We start from the raw sequence: 20683 nt of genomic DNA, 5'->3' as shown, positions 1-20683 counted from the left end.
ATAGTCCGATCTTTATGAATTTTTTTGTGGATAATCCCTATAACCTATACTAATTATGATTAATTATGTTTGACTGGCCGTTTAGCCGTTTTTCATCGATTTTTTTAGGTTGAAAAGACGTTACCCACAATGCCCCACCGTGGGGCATTTATCGGTAATTTCTTTGAGTCCAATTATGACAAACTTCTAAAAGTCCTAGGATAACGTCCTATTAGGACCTGATAGTCCTTTCCGTAAGCTTTCTAATGGTCTTGGTCCCATTTAAAAATATTAATATTTACCCCATTTTTTTTCAAAAAACCAAAAAAATTACCGGTAATGCCCCGCCTCACCCTATGAAAATATTAATTGAAACTTTTGCAAGAAAAGTTTATAAAGTTTTTCTATAATACAAAGTAGAATGATGTCTGCCCGTCTGTCCCTTAAGATCTCGGTAACAACTGAACCGATCGTATTATACTCTTCAGGGAATATAGCTACTGGTCCTTTGGTGGTTTTAGGCTATTTTGTTGGGGGGTGAAACACCCCCCCCCCTCAAAAAAAAACAACAAATTTTCCCGCCATTTTATTTTTAATTATTTAAAATAGTCCCCCCTCAAAAAAAAAACAACAAATTTTCCCGCCATTTTATTTTTAATTATTTAAAATAGTGGTGGAGTGGGGGATTTCCAGGTAATAAAAGATATAATTATGCCTCTTGGGGCAAAGCCCCTAGAGGCTAGGGGGGAAGCCGCTATTAATTGTATATTTTAATGTTTATCTGTTTTAATAAATAAATGGATAAAGCTCGAATGCTTTTTTAAGAAAGAAGAAATATATTAATCTGCCCAACTGAAAAAAAATTGTTTTATTTTTTTATTTTCACTAATTTTGGAATAACAGGAGAGGCGGTTGGCTGCAGCATCTTTAGGTTTCATTTTTGTGGCATCTAGATGAGATTTGTGGCTTGGAGTGGGCTGTACAATACATACAGGTTTTAGGACTTTCCATCCGTCTATAATAATATTTAAATAGATAATAAATTAACATATTAGGCTCAGTTAAATTGGCTACTGGGTAGCCCTGCAAGGTTAGGCATTATAAAAATAGCCAGCCTCTATTTCCAATTTATCTAAGAGTAGGGGAAGGATGTTATCATTGCTAAGTATATGAATATATATAATTCTTTAATTAAAGTTCTAAATGAGAATCCTTTTATACAAAGTAACATGTGCTTTTTTTTCTCTTAGCGAAGGATTTCTCTAATCGCTGGACCGTTATGGTTCTCTTATAGCTCTAGGTAAAAAAATCTTCCTTTTTCTTTATAAAACTAGAAGTATCCCTAGAGGCTTTTAGGGGCCTTGCCACTAGTTCATAATATAAAGCAAAACCTTAAAATCTACCTTGTCTTTGTCTTGTGCTTTTCGCTTCAGGGAATTGAGGTATTCTTGCTGAGACTCGAGCATCACCCGTCTCAGAATACTATCACCGTCCAGGTCGTCGAACCCAAACATCTCTACTGGCAACCCATTCAGATATGATGCAGTCTCTCGCAGCTGAAAGCCAGGTCCAAGGCCGTGATTAACGCTACTGCTACTACTGCTTGTAGCTGTCGACGGTATTCGACTGCTACACCCAGCCTCGCATTCATCCCGACTGCTGCCAGGTTTAGGACTCGCGCCGCTGTCGTGTTGACTGGAGCATCCTGCTTTGGGTGACACTTGACCGCTCAATACCGGTCGCGGAGAGGCAGTTGCGGCACGAGTCTGCGGTCTAGAAGTACTTCCAGAATTATTGTTACTATTACAGCCTAGATGATGTACAGGGGACGAGGCACCGGTTGATGAGGCTTGGGGGCGGGGAGATGTTGCCGCCAGGGGCCGAGGTGAGGTGGCTTGCAACGGCCTGGGGGAGGAAGCACCGAGTGGCCGAGGTGACGGAGCCCCGACAGGTCGGGGCGAGGTTGCGCCCAGCGGGCGCGGAGAGGAAGGTTTGGAGCAGGATGTTCCTGAGGCACCACGTGGCGAGAGTTGACTAGGGGCGCAACCAGGTCCTCTGCAATTTTAAAATGTTTAGTGATAATCAATTTTAAAATACTATCTTAATAATTCTTTTAATAAGGGCATAACTATTAGTTCAACCCTTTATTATTTGTATTTAACAAAAAAAATGTTAATGATACCTAAATGAAAATTGAAATGTATAATAAAAATAAGGTGAATTAAGAAATAAGACTAATAGTTTTCCTACCTAGAATTTTTGGTTTTTCTCTCTTGGTCTTGAATCCAAAGCATATAACTTTCTCTTGCAACCTAAAAAAAATCAGCGTTAATAAATCCTAAATCATTTACAAAAAGTGGAACAAAGTGGAATGAAACCTAATAGTAGGGTTACCTTGACTTTTAAATGACATGAGCCGCTACTCTATCATGAAAACACTTGAAAACATTTAATCCTCAAACAGTTTAGCCAAAATTACAGTATAGAATTAGGTATTATAATTAGTGAATCATTAATGACTAGGGTTGGCAATCCGTATCCGAATCCGCCCAATTTTCGGTAAATTTTGGAATCCGAAATCCGTTTTTTTAATAGCGGATTCGGATTCTTAATTGGTAGGCTAAAAATAGCGTCTTGAGTATTAGGCGTCTATTCAACTGTTTCAACTCCCCTTTTTTGAAGGCAAAGATTATCATCATTATATATAAAATCTTTTAAAATCTGGTTCGATTTTCGGAAGTGAACTATAGAAAATGCCAAGAACATTAATTTTTAGGACATATGTAGCACTTAAATTTTTCAAATTAAAAAAAAAACTTTTAAAATATTGCTAGAATCCGGAATCCGAATCCGCCAAAAATAAGAATCCGGAATCCGCGGGAATTTTTTGGACGGATTCTTGTAAGAATCCGAATCCGGTCCAAAAATTTAACGGATTGCCATCCCTATTAATGACTATAAGATGTTCCTATCCAACGAACTATTGATCATTAAATATACTTACATGCTCCTCAATGGCCTCATTAGTCGCCTCCCAATCTGTAAATTTAATTTTGTCCTCCAGCATTTGTTTTTCTGTTAAGTTATTGTCATTTTTCGAGAGTAAACTCAACAAGTCAGTCTTGTTTAAGCCGGGCTTCAAACCTGGTAGGCCAAGGCCGACACCTAAAATATAATATTTATTATTCTTTCAGTGAGTGAGAAGGTAGTATGCTCAATTAATTCGTTAATTTAAAACCCTTACCCCTGACAGTAAAGGGGACTACTATACTATCAACAGTAAATAAATTCAGTTCAATTGATTAGTGTGGATTAAAATATGACATAATGTCAGATTGCTCATATTTGAATTACAGACTGATATCTACTGAAATTTATCCATTAGAATCTACGACGTGATACTTAAACCAAGCCCCTTTCTTAACTTCCTAATCCTATGATTGTATTCTTTACTATATAACAACACATGACAAATATTACTTACCTATAGAAGTATTATTAGGATCCACTATGCTATTGTAATGTATTCCTCGTTGGTAAGAGAGTCGTAGAGGCACTGCAATCTCATGGTTGTTACGTGATACACATTGGAAGATATTGATTGGCTCTGAAATAAAATTGAAATGTAATCTAATCTTATATGTACTCATTTAAACTTGTAAAAAAATTAACTTTAATTTTTTATAAGCTGTTAAGACAACATAATTTAGCTACAATTCAAGAATTTCATTTTGATAAGCGAAGCTTTTCAATATTAGGGTAGGAAACGGGTAGCTATTAATTTAGGCATGTTAAAATTGTCCCATTGATTTTAAAACTCTGAATGGTGAATCCTGTTATATTTAATTACGATTTAGAAAACGTAGCAATTCTATAGTATTTACCAGAATGTCCGTACGTACATTTAAAACATTAATACTTAATAATAGCAACAATTTTTTATTCAATATAATTATCTGATTTATCTGAAAAGTACAATGTTATAAGCGAAGCATCCCTATACTCAAGTCCTTAAAATGTAAGTACAACCTAATTTGTAAGCAGCATTAATCGAACGTACAATGAAAACACCGCAGCTATAGAGTGATTGCGCTAACAATTCAAAACTATAGGTACCTGAACTATAACAATAAATATGAATAGGTCTATTGTAAAGCTCCGACATTGCTTGAATTTCCAGATGGTTGCCGTGAACTTGGTAAAATCTTTTTCTTGTCACGTATTCTTCAAAGGGTTCAGTCACATATTGTTCAAAATAATCTCGGTTGCTCTCCTACAATTTAAACAAATTTAATATCATAAGCAGAGGGGGAGGGGCAAGGGGATCATTACATCGATCTATTAATCCAAGTTTCTAATAATATGAAAACAGCCCAAAGAACACTAAAATTCAAATACACCTAACTGTCAAGTGTCAAGAAATAATATAATTCGAAATATTGCTTTATAGAGTGTTTCAAAATATACTTAATATACCTTTTGATTAAGAATTTGTTGGGTATATCAAATATGAAAGGGGGGGGGGGGGGGGGTAAAATGTGGTGACTCGGGCCACGACATACCAGCAATTTTATTTTGGATGCTACACCGCCGCTCCCGCCGCCGTTTTCCGCCGCCACCAAAAAAAATTTTTTATTGCATTTCTCGCCGAATTAGACAATTTGGAATCATTTGACCATGTTATTTTTTTACAAAAAATTTTCCCCTTACAAGCATCCCTGCGGGGGGACTTAGTCATTTTCTTCAAATTCTCGTTTATCAAGGTATATCTTAAATTCAGTACTCCTGTGCTTTTGAAGATATTGGAACAAAATAAGGGAAAAACTTTTTGAAAAAAATAACATGGTCTCAAATGATTCCAAATTGCCTAATTCGGCGAGAAATGCAATAAAAAAAAAAATTTTGGTGGCGGCGGAAAACGGCGGTCCCGCCGCCGTTTTTTTTTTTTTTTTTGAAAGATACCAAAACTTAGGGTTATTAGTGACCCAGCCCAAAAGATTTTACCCAATTATCTCTAAAACTAAGGGTGTAGCATCCAAAATAAAATTGCTGGTATGTCGTGGCCCGAGTCACCACATTTTATCCCCCCCCCCCTTAATTTAAACTAAATGTTTGTTTTGATAATTAAACCTACCACATAATCCATGCACTGAGCTCTCACACATCTATGCATATCCTCGTCACCAAACAGCTGATCAGCCACAGCCCTAAACAGACAAGCCCCGTCTTCGCCCATCTTTTTTATCAAATAACCCTGGCGTCTCATAATCCGTTCAAACCGCCGGTCCTTTTCACTCCATTCTTCCTCAGTCAAATTAACGCCAATATGCGAATATTCATCCTCAGAGTTGTAACCGGTCTCGTCTTCCGCCGACGAATGGGGCGGCGGGCTTTGTGTGACCCGCGGCGAACTACATGAAGGCACGTTCACTACACTAGCCGCCGATGTCATGCTGTACGGCTTGTTGCGACAACTGCCGCTCTGATGCCGTCCGACCACCACATTGCTCAGCCCGCGATTGTGCGATTGGCGAGATCGTTTGGCGGCCGGCGGCGCGTCTAAGGAATCTTCATGGTGTGGGTGTAAGGGAGAGGAGGAATGGCGCTTTTCCTCCCGTGAAACAACGGAACTAGCCGAACTTGACCAGTGGGGCGGGGAGCCTGAGCTCGACCAGTGGGATGGCGAGGTCGAAGGGGGCCGACTTTCCCCTCGCACAACGCCCCACCTCGCGTCTGGTGAGACATTTCCCGCTACAAACAGTAATTCCTCGCTTCCCTGAAAATAAAATTATTTTATAATGTGTATTTTGATTTGTGTTTTGCTATTTAAACTTTATCTTAAAAAGCTTCCCAAAGTATCATCCATATGCTTGTTATATTAGGGGAAAACACAAAAAGGGGTTGGGGAGCTATCGTTGATAAAATTAAGCTGTAAAGCAGTTAATCTAAGACAAGATAAGATGTAAAAGGAGTTTGCCATTATCAGGGGAAAATACAAATAAATCAGACTTTCATCTTTCAGAGCAGCTGAGAAATTCTCATATTTGTTTATCAAAGACAGAGGATCCTATAGTTATTGAAGCTGCGCTACATAAAATATTTTATTACTTTTAATATTGTTCTTACTTTTTGATTATTTAGTCCCTAGTATTTATAAATAAAAAGCATGTTTTTTGTAGAATACGACATCAAAAGTTCAACCTACACGCACACACACACACATAAAGACACACACACACATATAGACACACACACACACATATATACACACACACACTGCATTATCAGCTGATTGCCAAAAATTATGATCAATCATGGATATTTTAAACAAAGAACTTTGTATTTTTCATCAATAAACTACACAATTTTCTTGTAAAATATTAAAATTTATGCTATTCTAGTAATGATTATGTAAGAAAAAGTAAGGATAGATAGAAAATAACCTGATTATTTGGTATCCCAAGTTGATATCCGCCACCACCCCCCTCCACACTTTCTGTCTCATTTTTAGACCCTCCGGGGGGCTTTTTCTTGGGCAAAATTGTCATTTTCTAATCGTATCTAGTTCACAGACTGTCTTTTAATTATCTAAAAGGTTTCACTTAACCAAACATAAGGCAGAAAATGTGTCTAATTGAAGACAGGGCTGGGTCCTGCCATTTTGCTTGTTAAAGGATAAATTACGTAGTAAATATCGAGGTTGCCGTAACGGACCAATACATATGTTGTAAAATTTTTGTTTAAATTCAAAAAGTTTATTTTTGTGCTCTTTTAGGGATTTAAATCAAAACTTAATGAAATTTTAAAATATAAATTAAAAATATGGGTATCTTTAACTTTAAATTTGGCAACCTTAAAAACTATATATGGGTGACATGAAGGAAACTAGCGACAATTCTAATACAGCGGCAATTTTATAAACTAAATTTATTTTGGGAAAATATGTCAAGAGAAAAAATGGAATTATAGCCATAGGTTCATTTTTAAAATATCATTAATTTTAAGCATCATCAAAGTGAGATTTTACCTTACAAAAATACTCCCCGTAATACATATTATCTTACTTGTGGGCATTCAATGGTTTTACCTTCTAATTATAAGTTTTTTCTTACTCTATTTTTTGCATTGAAGTTTTATTTTTTAGAGTGGGAGGGGGTCTCTAGTTGCATTCTTAAACTTGCAAAGTACTCAATGATTTAATGTTTTTCTCATTTAGAAAAAAAAATTATAAACCTATCAAGGCATATGTTTAAAAATGTTTAAGAAGAAAATGTCCGGTATAAACATCCTCTCCTCTAATATTTACCCCAACTTCCCTGTTTTTTACTCCCCTTTTTCCTGGTCTGTAACCTTTCCCTTTTTCTTTTGCTATCCATTCGTCTGCTATCAACTTCACCCTTTCCTAATTTTTTTCTTCCATCGTACTATAGACTACTTTCCGCGGATAGCAAAATAAAGAATGACAGTTTTAATGGCCCTGAGGGGTCCAAGGCCCGGGATAGTAATAAAGGTATGAAATCTTTTATTATTTTCACGTTAAATTCTCTGCACAATGATATGATATTAGCTGGAAGTGTGGCTCAGAACCGGTTTTATTCCAGCGGCCACTAAGCGGATTCAGAACCTTATTGGATATATCCTTCCCCTATATGTGTAAGGCAGCTCCTTGTCTACTTGTTTTGTTTGGAATCAGCTGATTAAGAAATATTTATTATTTGCTGCACTCACCACGAAAGAAAAAAGTTGTTGTAAGGCTTTTTTCTAACTCCCACTTTATTGTTTAAAATATGTGACAAATCAAATATTTGGAAAAGTTAAATTATTGAATTTTAAGAACTGTTTAAAAATGTTATTCTTAACTTCAAATTCATGCTAAATTCATTATTACTTATTAAAACTTGATAACTGCGTTATAACCTTTTGAAATACAATAAATGTCGGACCTTTCGTAAACTCAGTTAAATGACTTATTTTCAAGTATAATAGATGAACATATAATCACCATAAATTAAAACAGATAATGTAGGTATATATTTCTTCAATTATTGACAACATCAACCTATACTATAGACAAGTCAGTTAAAAAGTAATGTTTTAGATGTGTAAGCTGAAAAAATGAGGTTTAATATTAATGAGAACATTAAAAGCAGTGATGCCAAAACAAAAGAATGTTTTACTAAAAATGTAGCACAAAAAGCTATAAGTGATCATAATGAAAAAGAAACTCCTGGTGACCAGAATCAAGAAGAAGATTCTGGTGACCAGAATCAAAAAGTAGCTACTAGTGACATTAATGAAAACAAAGATCCTGGTGACCAGAATGAAACAGAAGCTCCTGGTGACCAGAATGAAACAGATGCTCCTGGTAACCAGAATGAAACAGAATCTCCTGGTGACCAGAACGAAATAGAAGCTTCTGGTGACCAGAATGGAACATATGCGCGCTCCTGGTGACCAGAATGAAACAGATGCTCCTGGTGACCAGAATGATCTTCCTCTGATGTCCAATACTGCCGCAGTTACTGCTCATCATTATAGTATTAGCCTTATTTGTGATATTGTTAAGAAAACTTTGTCTGGAAAAGTAGAGATTAAAATATCAGTTATGAAAAATTGTCAAGAAATTATTCTAGACTGTTGCGACATCAAAATATTCAAAGTTTATCAACAAAGTCTTCAAAATAATCAGGAGTTTGTGTCTTTAGAATTTACTCAAACAGAATGGGCTGTTTTTATCAAGTTACCTGCAGAAAGTGTGGAAGGGAGGTGTGATTATGTTGTAGAGATTCATTATTCAACTCTTCCGCATACAAGATCTCTTCACTGGAGGCTTGATAGAGATGGACACATGTGTGCCTACACACCAGCAGCTGCTATCAATAATAGAGGATTGTTCCCCTGCCAGGATGTTCCTGGTTCCATGTCTACCTGGAATTTTACATTAGCCCTTCCAGCAACCAGTAACTATAGAGTTTTTACAACAGGTGATTCTGATGCCGAAATTGAGAATACAGATACGTACATAAAGTACAAATTTAGAACAGAAATGTTATTACCAATGTCGACCTTTGCCGTGGCAATTGGTAACTACACTGTGGTGGACCTACAATCTCCTGGAGGGACTGACATTCCAGTTAGACTAATAGGTTGTCAGTCTGATGTGGAACGTGTCACCTCAATCATGAAGCAGTACATCAGTGCATCTCTGCAGGCTGCCATCAGCATTCTAGGTCCTTATCCACTACCAAAGCTTGACATAGTGATTGTGTCACAATATTATTCTGGCCTAGGTCTGGCCTCACCAAACCTTATTTTCCTGTCCCCCACAGTTTTTCTTGGAGATTTAACTTTCTTGGTGAAAATATCTCATGAAGTTTGCCACTCTTGGTTTGGTATTCTTGTGGGAGCTAAGGACTGGTCCGAAGTTTGGCTTTCAGAAGGATTTGCCACATTTTTGGAGGACTTTGTACATCAAGAAGCTTTGAAATTACTTGGAGTAAATACTAATCCAGAATTGTTAAAGCTACGAGCCTATGTGAAGTACAAGACGTTGTGTTCTGAGGTTGAACATTTTAATCAAGATCTTCAAAAATTAAGGCCTATGAAGGGCGAGAAGCTTAAGGATGAAAATGAAACATTGTTTGTGAAGCATGGTCTCAACTCTGAGGCTGGTCTGTCACAGTCACATTATCTTAAAGGTTTCTTTCTGCTTCATTATCTCATGGAGTTCATTGGCGAAAAAAGATTTCTAGAACTGATAAGAAAATATTTTTTGAAATATAAAGGAGATCTGGTTGATTCAACATGTTTCATCTCCATGTTTTTTCAGGAATATCAAGCAGTTGCAGTGAATGAAAATTCAGAAAGTATCATACAGTCTTGGCTGAACTCTGCTGGTTTACCCTTTGCTCTGACCACAATAGTCCAGGTTCATAAATGTGAAAATACAGAAACATTTAAGCAAATTATTGTTGCTAAAAACGAAATTGTTAAACTATCCAAAGAAGCTAGAAAATATAGGCAGAATGTGATAATAACAGATCTGGTCTGGACAGAGCAAGTTCTCATCCTGTTTGAATTACTTCTCCAGGAAAGTATTCCGGCCAAAGTTATGCAAATTCTGAAAAGAAAATATGACATGTTCATTCAGACTAATCCTGATATTTGTCATGTTTGGTGCGAGTTAATCATTAACAATAGAACAAAACTTTTTTATCAGGATTTAAAAAGTTTTTTGTTAAACCATCAGTCTATGGGGGTCTACCTTTATTCAGAAATGTTGGCGAGTAGATCAGCTGTTTTATCCAAGATGGCGGCTGAAATAATCTCATTGGTTGAAGGAAATCTGGACCCAGATATGAAAGCTGTTTTACTACAGTATCAACATGAAGCATCCTAGCCTTAAAAAAAAATAATTATGGGCTGCAACTCTTGCATTTAAGGTCATATTCCTCTCTATAAGGTCGTGGGAGGGGTAGACTTATTTTATATTTAAATTTTATTTTCTGAATATTATTTATGTGGTTTTTTTATAATTACCTTTACTACTCATTTCAGATATTTAAACCACCGAAAATACAATGAACTGAGTATTGGAAAAAAGACACAAATTATTAAAGATAAAACTTTCTGTGCAATTGGAAATAAAAATGGAGAATTCTAGTCCCACGTCACCCTGTAAACCAAGTTTACTACATAAACTTGAGGGCTCTACTAATGAAATAAATGCAGCAGTTATCATACCAGGTAATTAATAGACATTGAAGTAGAGTAATATTAGAAGGAATGGTATCAAAGAGTATGAAGACAACCGGATGACAACATAATAAGTTAACGAGTAGTTGCTCATTGGTCATTTGAATATTCACAAAAAATCAACAATATATCTGTAATAACAACTAAGAAAAAACACAAAGAATTATTATATCCTCTAGAGTATTACAGCCAGACAGACTGACAGACAAAATAAGTTTAAAGTGGATGATTTATACTTAAAAGAAGGCTAAAATAGATTGGGTGTTTTAGTTTAAAAATGAGTTAAAATTCCTTTTTTTTGTTTAGTAATTCATTAAATTTCAGGTGAAGATGGAGTAATTTCGGTGAGTGCTGACCGCTCAGTGCGTGTGTGGCAGCTGCGAGACAGCGGTCAGTTCTGGCCAAGTATTTGTCATTACATGGGAGCGGCGGCCACAGCACTTAATTACAACCACAGTAACAGGTTGGTAAAAAGTAGAACTGCTATTTAGATTTGTAGTGACACCGCCATAAGAATCTAGGTTATAGATTCTCAATAATATTTTTCTTATGGGATTGACCCGTCATCTCAAAAATTAGCCCAAAACTTGACAGACAAATACCAAAGTCACGTGAACATTGTAGACCATTTCGTTTTACTCTACATGTAATAGAATACTATTGAATGTTAAGATTATATGGAGAAAAAAACGAAAGGCCTAAGCTTTTTTGTTGTTATATAGAGACCTTATGTAAGAAGTCCAACAGGTTTATTTAAATAAATACCTATAGCTGTAAAATTTTATGTTTCAGAAAATTATTTGTGGGTTTGGAAACTGGAGCAATAGAAGAATTTATCCTTTCACAAGATTATAACAGGTAGTCATCAAAAATACACGAAAAAAAACAATGAACTGTTTAAAAAATAATTTTGTATCTAATCCTATTTTAAGTTTGATAGCACAGGTTTTTTAAAGTGCTGCTTTATTCTGGAATGGATGTGTGAGGTTAACCCCAAACACCTATATTTTCAGGGATATTTCACCTTGACGGGAAATGACCCCCCCCACCCTGAAATCTCGTATGCGAAATAGTCTTAAACCTATCATATTGAATACATGAAAGCTTTGAAAATATTTATCTGGTTGATCTAATATTATAACCTACACATTCAGTTTCTTTAAAAGGGATAGTTGCTTGAAGTGCTTTTAATAAGTTTGATTGCAAGCATATGTAATATGTATATGTTACAAGAATACCATCTAACATGTATAATTTTGTGTTACAATAAATAGCAATTAATTAGGTACCACCAAAATAGTCAACATGCTGTTTTTGTAAAAACATGACAGCCATTTAGTTGTACATACAACATATAAAAAATATGATTTTTAAGTCTTGATATTTTAAAACTACGTGGTAGAAAATTGAAATTCTTTTAAATATATGTCCTATAGATGTAGTTTAAACTATTAAACCTAAAAAATATACAATTCACTAAATTCAAGTTTAAATGCACTTCGTGCAACTACCGCTTTAGCTTTTTGTTTGACGAGAAAATTAATCCTGAAATATTTATAGAATGGACAGCCAAAGATTGTATAACTCTCACCAAGCAGCCAGAGTGACACACATTGTTGTGGATCATATAAACCATTGGCTGCTATCCAGTGGCAGGAAAGGATAATACTCAAATTCAGGGGTGTATATTCTGCATGGGATCCCCGGCTAAGGGGGGGGGGGAATTTAAAATAAGTGGTTGGAGGGAAAAAAAATGTAAAAATTAAGAAAACTGAAAACATTTTTTCCATTTCCCCCCTCCCCCCTCTCCTTGGAGAAAAAAACTAAAAAAATGTGTGGTATGAGGGATAAAATAAATAAAATATAGAGTTCTTTAAATATTTTTTCATTTTCCCCCCTACTTGGAGAGAAAAAACTAGGGGGGGGGGGGGGAATAAAAAAAATTGTAGCCGGTGAAAAAAATATAAATCTTGTGCAGAATATACACCCCTGCTCAAATTTTAGATGGACTTTTGTAATCAGTAATATAAAGTTCATTGTTAAGGCGCAGTCCTTTATCCTAATGATTATTAATCTAAACTGTTACTTTCTTTAGTACTACTATTCGTTATGACCAGTGGACATTAGACTGTAAATAATTCTTTACAACCATAGCCCCTCCTCCCTCCTGAAACTTAACCTACTCCCCCGATGGAGTCCTAGAAAATGCCAATTATCGCGGTCATGCGTCACGTTGGAAGGGTGACGTAAATTTCAGATTTCGCGTTTTGAGAAAAATTTAACTTTTTATTATATTGAAGTAAATAATCTTGCAAGCATCGCTTTTATCTTATAGAGAAAAATAGTATAACAAATAGAGAAAACTGAGATCTAAAATTTGTGTCACCCTTCTAACATAACGCATGACGGCGTACTACCGCGAGAATTTGCATTTTTTGGGACTCCATACCTACTTTCAAGTTCCCAGTTTTATTCCAACCATTTGAATATTATTTTTTAACAGGGACAAATATTTTCATTTTCATTGCATACAAACAGGTAAAACTCTTTTATTCTATTTCATAAAGAATCAACGTCAAGTACCTCTAAGTGCTTTATAGAGGTTATGTAGAAACTAGGGATGGCAATCCGTCAAATTTTTGGACCGGATTCGGATTCTTACAAGAATCCGTCCAAATGGCGGATTCCCGCGGATTCCGGATTCTAGCAATATTTTAAAAGGCTTATTTTTTAAAATAAAAATTTAAGTGCTGCATATGTCCTAAAAATTAATGTTCTTGGTGTTCACTATATTTCACTTCCGAGAATCGAACCAGATTTTAAAAGATATTATATATAATCCTGATAATCTTTGCCTTGGGGGAGTTGAAAGAAAAAACTCAAGACACTAATTTTAGCCTACCAATTAAGAATCCGAATCCGCTATTAAAAAACGGATTCCGGATACCAAAATTGGCCAAAAATTGGGCGGATTCCGGATTCGGATACGGATTGCCAACCCTAGTAGAAACATTTTAAAATAAACAAAATACTGATTGTACATTTCAAAATTTAGGGACAAGTGAATTAAGGAAATAAAAAAAGCAAACTTTCATCTGCCAATTAATTTTGGCCAAAATCATATGGCTAGGTACATATTTGTATCAATGCTTTATATTTAGGAAAAAGATTGGGTGGATACATGTGTTCAGCTTGGTGCACCTCATTAGCATATGACAAAGATGCTAAGTATGCTTTCATAGGTAGGTACATGTTTTATATAATAGGTACTCTGATAACATGATAAAATAGTTTCTTTTATAAATATAAAATGTGATATTCTCTAGCTTCATTATATTTACTTGTATTGCCCCTATCATTAATAGGGGGGGGGGGGGGGGGGGGGGATCAACAAAAATTTCACCACAATTATGTTATAGACATCCTTTAATTGCCGAGTTGAAAGTATAAAAAATACATTACTTGTTACCGTCAAACTTTTTCATGTGTTAATTTAAGAATTGACTTCAGCATACTCAAAGCAATCGAAACATATTTCATTTAGATAAATCCTGTCTAAACTCATTGCTATTTTTAATAATTTCACCAATGACAATAAACTTGCTTTGAGGTTAGGGTTTGTTAATTACATTTATGTCGTTTAGTATTTCTTTCTGATTTTCTTCAATATGACATAAATAATTTAATTAATATAGGTGATTACAGTGGTTCCATAACAGTATGCAAGCTGGAGGTGACAGGAGTCAAGTTTATAACAACCCTGAAAGGTCAGGCTGGCAGTATCCGTGCACTAGAGTGGGATGGATCCAAGAACTGGCTGTACTCAGGCAGCTTTGATAATTCCATCTTTGTATGGGACATAGGTAAGAAAATAATCTGTGTCGCAGGTTTTCATAACAATATCTTATTTTAAATTAGAGGGCATGAAACTATTAGGGGGTGAAATAAGAACCTCCCGAGTCCCCAATCTCAAATTTAAATCCCTTAGATCACGCTACTGCATGAAACCCAAAAAGTTAGAATTCTATTTGCTGCTCATATTTGTCTTAATCCTTTAGCATTTTAGACAAAAGCAAAATTGGTTGATTTATACGAATAAGTAGTTAAGTCTTCTAACACCTTTTAAAACATTTCCATAATTAAATTAATAAGATATGATAACCGTTCTCTTGCAGGTGGCAGACAAGGCCGCGTTTGGGAGCTTCATGGTCACAAAGGGAAAGTTACTTCCCTGGTTTTCAGTCATATTCATACCAAGTAAGATATTTTCATAGATGCATTATTTTAATTTTTAAGTTAAATCAAATACCTACATACTTCAAAAATACAAATAAAAAATGAGAGACAAACGTAATATCATATATTTTTAAAAGCAAAGTTACTCTATGATTAACTTTGTCTGTCCATCCGCCAGTCAGTCTGTGATACTATTGGAGATTTGATTTTCTCGGGTCCTATTCGAGATTTACGGCTGATTTTTGTAAGGATTCTCCCTTCACCAGGAGTATTACTTTTTTCTTATCCACATCCCCGATTTTTCTGTGTTTTCCTACTTACGGATTTTGTCATCCTTTTTTATGGGACTCACAAACCCTTCCTTGTTCAGATTGATATCCTGTGGTGAGGATGGAAAGTTGATCTGTTGGGACATGTCAAAGTCCAGGCTAGAAACTCCAGACTGGTCAGAATCTGATAATTGTCAACTATGTAACAGGTAGGATATATGTCTAGTCAAGACTAAACTCCAGATTATAGAATCTGATAATTGTCAACTATGTAAAAGGTAAGATATATGTCTAGTCAAGACAAAACTCTAGACTATACAGCATGACCCTCAAAAAAGTACTTTTAAGCATCTGCAGCCCTTATTTCTCAATGAATTATTAAAAAATGCATATGTCCTTGTTCTCCATAGTATTCCACGTAAGTAGATATAAAAATATTTTTTTTACCTCCATTAACACCGGAGATTTTTAGAGCTAAAGTTTTGAAAAAGTGACTGAGAAAAAGAATTTTTTTTTGTTTCTCTTATTTTTTGGATGGTTATATTATGTTTTTCTGGCAACTGAATAATGAGACACAAAGAAAAACAAGTTAACTAAATATTTCTTTTTTATTCCACCAAAAAATATAAATTTTTAATGGCAAAAAATACTACTGAATGAATTGATTATTTGCAAATTTTAGGTTATTTATTAACCCTTATTTATAGAAAAGGATTAATTATGACTGTTGCTCCGCCTACTTTTCTGACATCTCAATAATTTAATAGGGGGTAAATTAAGCTTTTTAGACTAAAAAATCATTATGTTTATTTTTATTTTCTTTATAACTTTTTTGTTATTAAAGTTAGGATTGTGAAACAAAAACAATTTTCCTGCTATATTCATAGAGATTTATTTGGTTTTTTAATCTTAAACAATTTTGCCTAATAAGTAAGTTTTTCAAAATATCATTAAACTAAAAAGACTCAAAAAATATGTGTAAAAAAATGCTTTTTACTCAAAAACTAAATTTTTTATTTCATTTTTGTATAAAGTTTCTGCTAGTAACAAAAATAAAAGGATTTCTAGCTTAATTTTGCTAAAAAAGTCGTTTCATGTTAAAAGTTACTTTTTCCTCAGTCACTTTTTCAAAACTTTAGCACTAAAAATCTCCGGTGTTAATGGAGGTAAAAAAAATATTTTTATATCTACTTACGTGGAATACTATGGAGAACAAGGACATATGCATTTTTTAATAATATATTGAGAAATAAGGGCTGCAGATGCTTAAAAATACTTTTTTGAGGGTCATGCTGTAGAATCTGATAATTGTCTACTATGTAACAGGTAAGATATATGTCTAGTCAAGACAAAACTCTAAACTTTAGAATCTGATAATTGTCAACTATGTAACAGGTAGGATATATGTCTAGTCAAGACTAAACTCTAGTCTATAGAATCTGATAATTGTCAACTATGTAACAGGTAGGATACATGTCTAGTCATGACTAAATTCCAGATTATAGAATCTGATAATTGTCAACTATGTAACAGGTAGGATATATATGTAGTCAAGACTAAACTTTATACTTTAAAAAATATAAGACATATTTTACTTAATTTTCGTTTAGGCCTTTCTTCTGGAATGTGAAAAGCATGTATGAACAGAAGCAAGTTGGATTGCGGCAGCACCATTGCAGGTAACAATTTAATAGTAGCCACGCTCCTTACATTATAAAACTACCGATTAGATTAGAACAAACCTATCGATTAATATGTTCAAAAAGGAGAAAGAGCAATTTTTTTTTCAACGATAGGCTTCGAAACCATTGGATTAGAACCTGTTCTCAGCCATACTAAAAAATCATGTATAGTATCGTATTATTGACAGGTTTCCGCGAATATTAGAATGAAAATTGATACCAGTTTCGGGCCTTTGGCCCATCGGGGCTAACAAAAGTTGTTTTGATCTTATAATTATATTAATATCCGCGGAAACCTGTTTATATTACCATGCGATAATTCTAAGATTAAAAAGTAGAAGGTTAATGAAAATTATTTTATTTTAGACGATGTGGAAAAGCTATATGTGATTATTGTTCCAGCAAACGAACTGTTCTGCCTGTCAGGTACAGAGGTTTTTTTTCAATCTTCATTGGTAAAATGAGCAGTTATTGAAAAATGAATTAAGTTTAGTCCAATTCTAAAAAATTCGATAAACAATATAGCAAGATTAAGGACAATGCAGGGACAGGGAGAGAGGGGACATTCGGCTGTTTATTACGCTAGTCCCCAAAGTCTTATAATAACGCTTTCTTATTCCTTGGCTTAACAACCTTTGGGACTTTTATTGAATTTTGATTGTTTGGTTCATTAAGTTAAGTGTACAAACGTTTCAAGCACTGATTTTAATCTACAGAAGTTGTATCAACATTGCATTGGGGATGTACATCAATTATTTATCGGCTATTGTCTTATCCCTTTAGATCACTGACGTGCGGAAGGGGATTTCAACACCCAGCTATATCATTTATTTGATTATAGGGGACATGAATACCCAGTTCGAGTGTGTGAGGAGTGTTTTATAGCTGTCAAACCTGAAGAGAAAGTTCATTTGGCTACCATGTATGATACCAAGTAAGTGAAATATTTTTTTTGTATTATTCTCTTTTAGTTGCGTAGCAACTCTATTGAACAGTATGTCTGTTAGTATCGAAGCTACTTTATAATTCACTATGTCTGTCCGTCAGTAACGAAATTGGGGAAATGAGATTTACTCTGTTGCTATTAAAGCTAGTTCTAGTTTGCATTGTATTATAGATTAAATTGTAGAAATACAATACGTTTTAGCTTGGTATTGCTTATTTTTTCTGGGTCAAGGAGATTATGGCAAATATTATTTTATTAGGTATGTCATATCTCGTTGAATAGGTCTGAATGAAATAATGATTGTTCAATTCTTTTATTTAATTTATTTTATTGTGAACAAATTATTAATTACAGACAAGTGGTGACCTGGATGGATTATGACCCAACCCGAGATCATCTGATAACAGTTGGAAAGGACAACCTCATCAAAATTTGGAGCATCAAAGAGGCTTTGCAGGTCAATTCACTTTAACTTGAAAATATGGATCATGGAAAGAAAACGAAGTAGTGGGTTTCGTTGTACTTTCACAGCAGCTTTTCTTCGCGGGGCCAATTTCTTAAACCTGCGTGGCAACCATTAATCATTAACATATACGTAACTTAACCTAAAATAACCTATCAAAAAGTGCAGTGAAAATAGGACAAAACCCGCTACTTCGTTTTATTTCCATGATCCGAAAATATATTACTGATTTTCATTAGGTAAGTTCAGGGTGGGGAAAAACCCAGGGTTTTTTTAAAAAGCCAAGCCCAACCCAACCCAAAAACCCTTAAAAATCCAGGGTTTTAAGGGTTTTTATGGGGGTTTATTGGGTTTTTTTAAAAAAAACCTGGGTGGGTTTTTTGTATGCCCACCCTGGGTAAGTTAGTTTTTTGTTGGTCTCGTTGATCGATTTTCTTAGTTTTATTTTTGAGAGTTTCACATCCTCAATTAAAAAATACAAAATTTGGTTAAGAGGCTTGATAAAAAATGTGTTAGGGAAAGAAATTTTATTTCTTCCATTGACCTGTCAAAACTAACATTAACTATTTTCTATCTGTCTGTATGTATTTCCATTAAGATCTCGTAAACGACTGGACTGATGGTTCCACAAACATCATTACATTGGTCCATGATGAACGGGTACTTCGTTACCCTCCCCCCCCCCCCCCCCCCCGGAAAAAAAGACTAGTGGCTAAGGGTGCAACCACATAAGTATCAATTTGACGAATAATATTTTCAGAATAATGTCGCCAACGGGCCTTAAGAGTTAGAACCAAAGAATATTAAACCGCATCAGAAAGTCTACTCAATAATGCGACCCAGAGTAGAGTATATAGCAAGAACGAAAGACACCAAGTACAGGATAGAGCTAACCAACTCTCAATTATAATATTGCCGCGTGTTTATCGCGTCTTTCAATGCAAATTTTTCTATGTAAGATCTTTTTGTTGTTAAAAGTTAAACATATTTTTAATTCAAATAAAGAAGCATTTGTCGAATTTTTTTGTACTTACCTTTATATTAAAAAAAAAATATTTGAATTATTGATATTTTAGTCTCATTGTTTTCTCATTATGTTAAAAAAATCTGATTTTATTAGTCACAATTCGTGTTAAAAAATTGTTTGCTAAATGTTAATTTAATTTAATTATTTATTAGTACAAACATAATCTAAATTGGTGGATTAAGAGTTTAATTTTTTTTCGAGCTTTGGTTGATTTCCTAATATATCTTTCCTATTTAGGACATATTACCTAGGTACCTAGTCAATTAATTCAACTTTTTAAAGTAAGCTATGTTGTAACTTAACACCAAGTAAAGATTTTTTAGTTAGGGGAAAATTATGATATGATTTCTAAAAAAATGATATTCCTTACTTTCATGGAAAAATAATATTTTATTGTATTTAAAATATTGGGTGTAAAGTAGTTCATGGTAAAAATATTGCTAGAATTCATATATTCTTGTTAAATAGGAACCTCACAGGCCAAAAGGCTAAAAGTTTTGTTGAGACATCGTTAAAAACGGCATTCAAATAATCTGGAATAGTAAAGATTCAAAATGCACAGATAAAACACACCGTTATATTGCGCCTGTTTTCGCTAGTTAGGCGCTGCTTGTGCGTCATTATTTCATACTAGCGGCTGCGCTGATAGCAGCTTGGAGCTTTTTATTCAATTAGGTAGGAAGTGCTGTAAAATAGCTTAAAACAAGTTTCAAATCTAAAAATCAATAGCCCAAAACCATTCCATGTAAAGCTTCCATAAAATAGAGAATTCAATCGATTCTGTAGTTAACGAAATCTTACAAAGAACACCTTACATAATCGGATTATTCTCGTATTTTTTGTCGAATAGCAACTAATTGCCTATATAAATTTCAGATTTTAGGAAAGGTTTGATTAAAGCAACATTTTACCGTGAACTGTACTAGATCCAAAACTTAAGTCTTAATTACTCCTGTATGACTGAAATTGAATGTTTATATTAGTTCAAAAGGGAAACTGATTTGATATTGTAATAATAATAATTATAAAGTAAAATTATAAATGTGATACATACAATAAAAACGCATTTTACCATTTATTTATTTATTTGATTGTGATAGATATATTATTGAACCCCCATGATTTCATTGTACAGTTTTCAAACCAAAATATAAATCATCAAGTAATTTTATATCATAGTTTTTTTGTGCACAAACCGACCCAGTAAAATAGAAGAATTTCTAATTGTGGATAGCGAAGCTACTCTATAATTATCTTTGTCTGTCTTTATGATAGCAATAAAGTAAAGTAAAACAATAGAGGGGGAAGGAGTTATATAACTGTATG

At 34.3% G+C, this 20683-nt stretch overlaps 3 protein-coding genes across 3 annotated transcripts; 2 read left to right on the top strand and 1 right to left on the bottom strand.

The window, feature by feature from the left end:
• Positions 1 to 845: 845 nt before the first annotated feature.
• Duba (Deubiquitinating enzyme A) lies at positions 846 to 6672 on the bottom strand. The gene is made up of 8 exons (XM_080152551.1): positions 6423 to 6672; positions 5114 to 5755; positions 4096 to 4252; positions 3464 to 3586; positions 2984 to 3144; positions 2230 to 2291; positions 1383 to 2034; positions 846 to 994 (listed from the first exon to the last, which is right to left on the bottom strand). Exons 1-8 carry the CDS (start codon positions 6525 to 6527, stop codon positions 977 to 979), a joined length of 1920 nt encoding a protein of 639 aa, XP_080008677.1. The 5' UTR covers positions 6528 to 6672; the 3' UTR covers positions 846 to 976.
• A 1705-nt stretch (positions 6673 to 8377) lies between these two features.
• LOC145313238 (aminopeptidase O-like) lies at positions 8378 to 10503 on the top strand. The gene has a single exon (XM_080152549.1). It carries the CDS (start codon positions 8408 to 8410, stop codon positions 10376 to 10378), a length of 1971 nt encoding a protein of 656 aa, XP_080008675.1. The 5' UTR covers positions 8378 to 8407; the 3' UTR covers positions 10379 to 10503.
• Positions 10504 to 10540: 37 nt separating this feature from the next.
• Wdfy2 (WD repeat and FYVE domain containing 2) lies at positions 10541 to 20528 on the top strand. The gene is made up of 15 exons (XM_080152550.1): positions 10541 to 10725; positions 11059 to 11197; positions 11527 to 11592; positions 12295 to 12391; positions 13239 to 13272; positions 13896 to 13976; positions 14430 to 14597; positions 14910 to 14991; positions 15341 to 15448; positions 16850 to 16918; positions 17288 to 17347; positions 17763 to 17855; positions 18222 to 18324; positions 19091 to 19785; positions 20284 to 20528. Exons 1-14 carry the CDS (start codon positions 10629 to 10631, stop codon positions 19112 to 19114), a joined length of 1221 nt encoding a protein of 406 aa, XP_080008676.1. The 5' UTR covers positions 10541 to 10628; the 3' UTR covers positions 19115 to 19785; positions 20284 to 20528.
• The last annotated feature ends 155 nt before the right edge of the window (positions 20529 to 20683 follow it).

The sequence above is a fragment of the Acartia tonsa genome, chromosome 3, assembly GCF_053477335.1.
Source record: "Acartia tonsa isolate MP-2025a chromosome 3, ASM5347733v1, whole genome shotgun sequence".
Lineage (NCBI taxonomy): Eukaryota > Metazoa > Arthropoda > Copepoda > Calanoida > Acartiidae > Acartia > Acartia tonsa.
The sequence above is the reverse complement of the archived record's forward strand: the minus strand, read 5'-3'. Positions and strand labels throughout refer to the sequence as shown.

What these genes read in the sequence shown, in the direction of transcription:
- Wdfy2 (XM_080152550.1), top strand. Translation starts at nt 10,629, where the DNA reads ATGGAGAATTCTAGTCCCACGTCACCCTGTAAACCAAGTTTACTACAT. An exon ending in TTTTCATTGCATACAAACAG is followed by an intron (nt 13,273 to 13,895) that starts GTAAAACTCTTT and finishes CTTTATATTTAG; the next exon opens with GAAAAAGATTGGGTGGATAC. An exon ending in AATTGTCAACTATGTAACAG is followed by an intron (nt 15,449 to 16,849) that starts GTAGGATATATG and finishes ATTTTCGTTTAG; the next exon opens with GCCTTTCTTCTGGAATGTGA.
- LOC145313238 (XM_080152549.1), top strand. Translation starts at nt 8,408, where the DNA reads ATGGAACATATGCGCGCTCCTGGTGACCAGAATGAAACAGATGCTCCT.
- Duba (XM_080152551.1), bottom strand. Translation starts at nt 6,527, where the DNA reads ATGACAATTTTGCCCAAGAAAAAGCCCCCCGGAGGGTCTAAAAATGAG. An exon ending in TCCTAATAATACTTCTATAG is followed by an intron (nt 3,145 to 3,463) that starts GTAAGTAATATT and finishes ATTATATTTTAG; the next exon opens with GTGTCGGCCTTGGCCTACCA. An exon ending in AGAAAAACCAAAAATTCTAG is followed by an intron (nt 2,035 to 2,229) that starts GTAGGAAAACTA and finishes TTAAAATTGCAG; the next exon opens with AGGACCTGGTTGCGCCCCTA.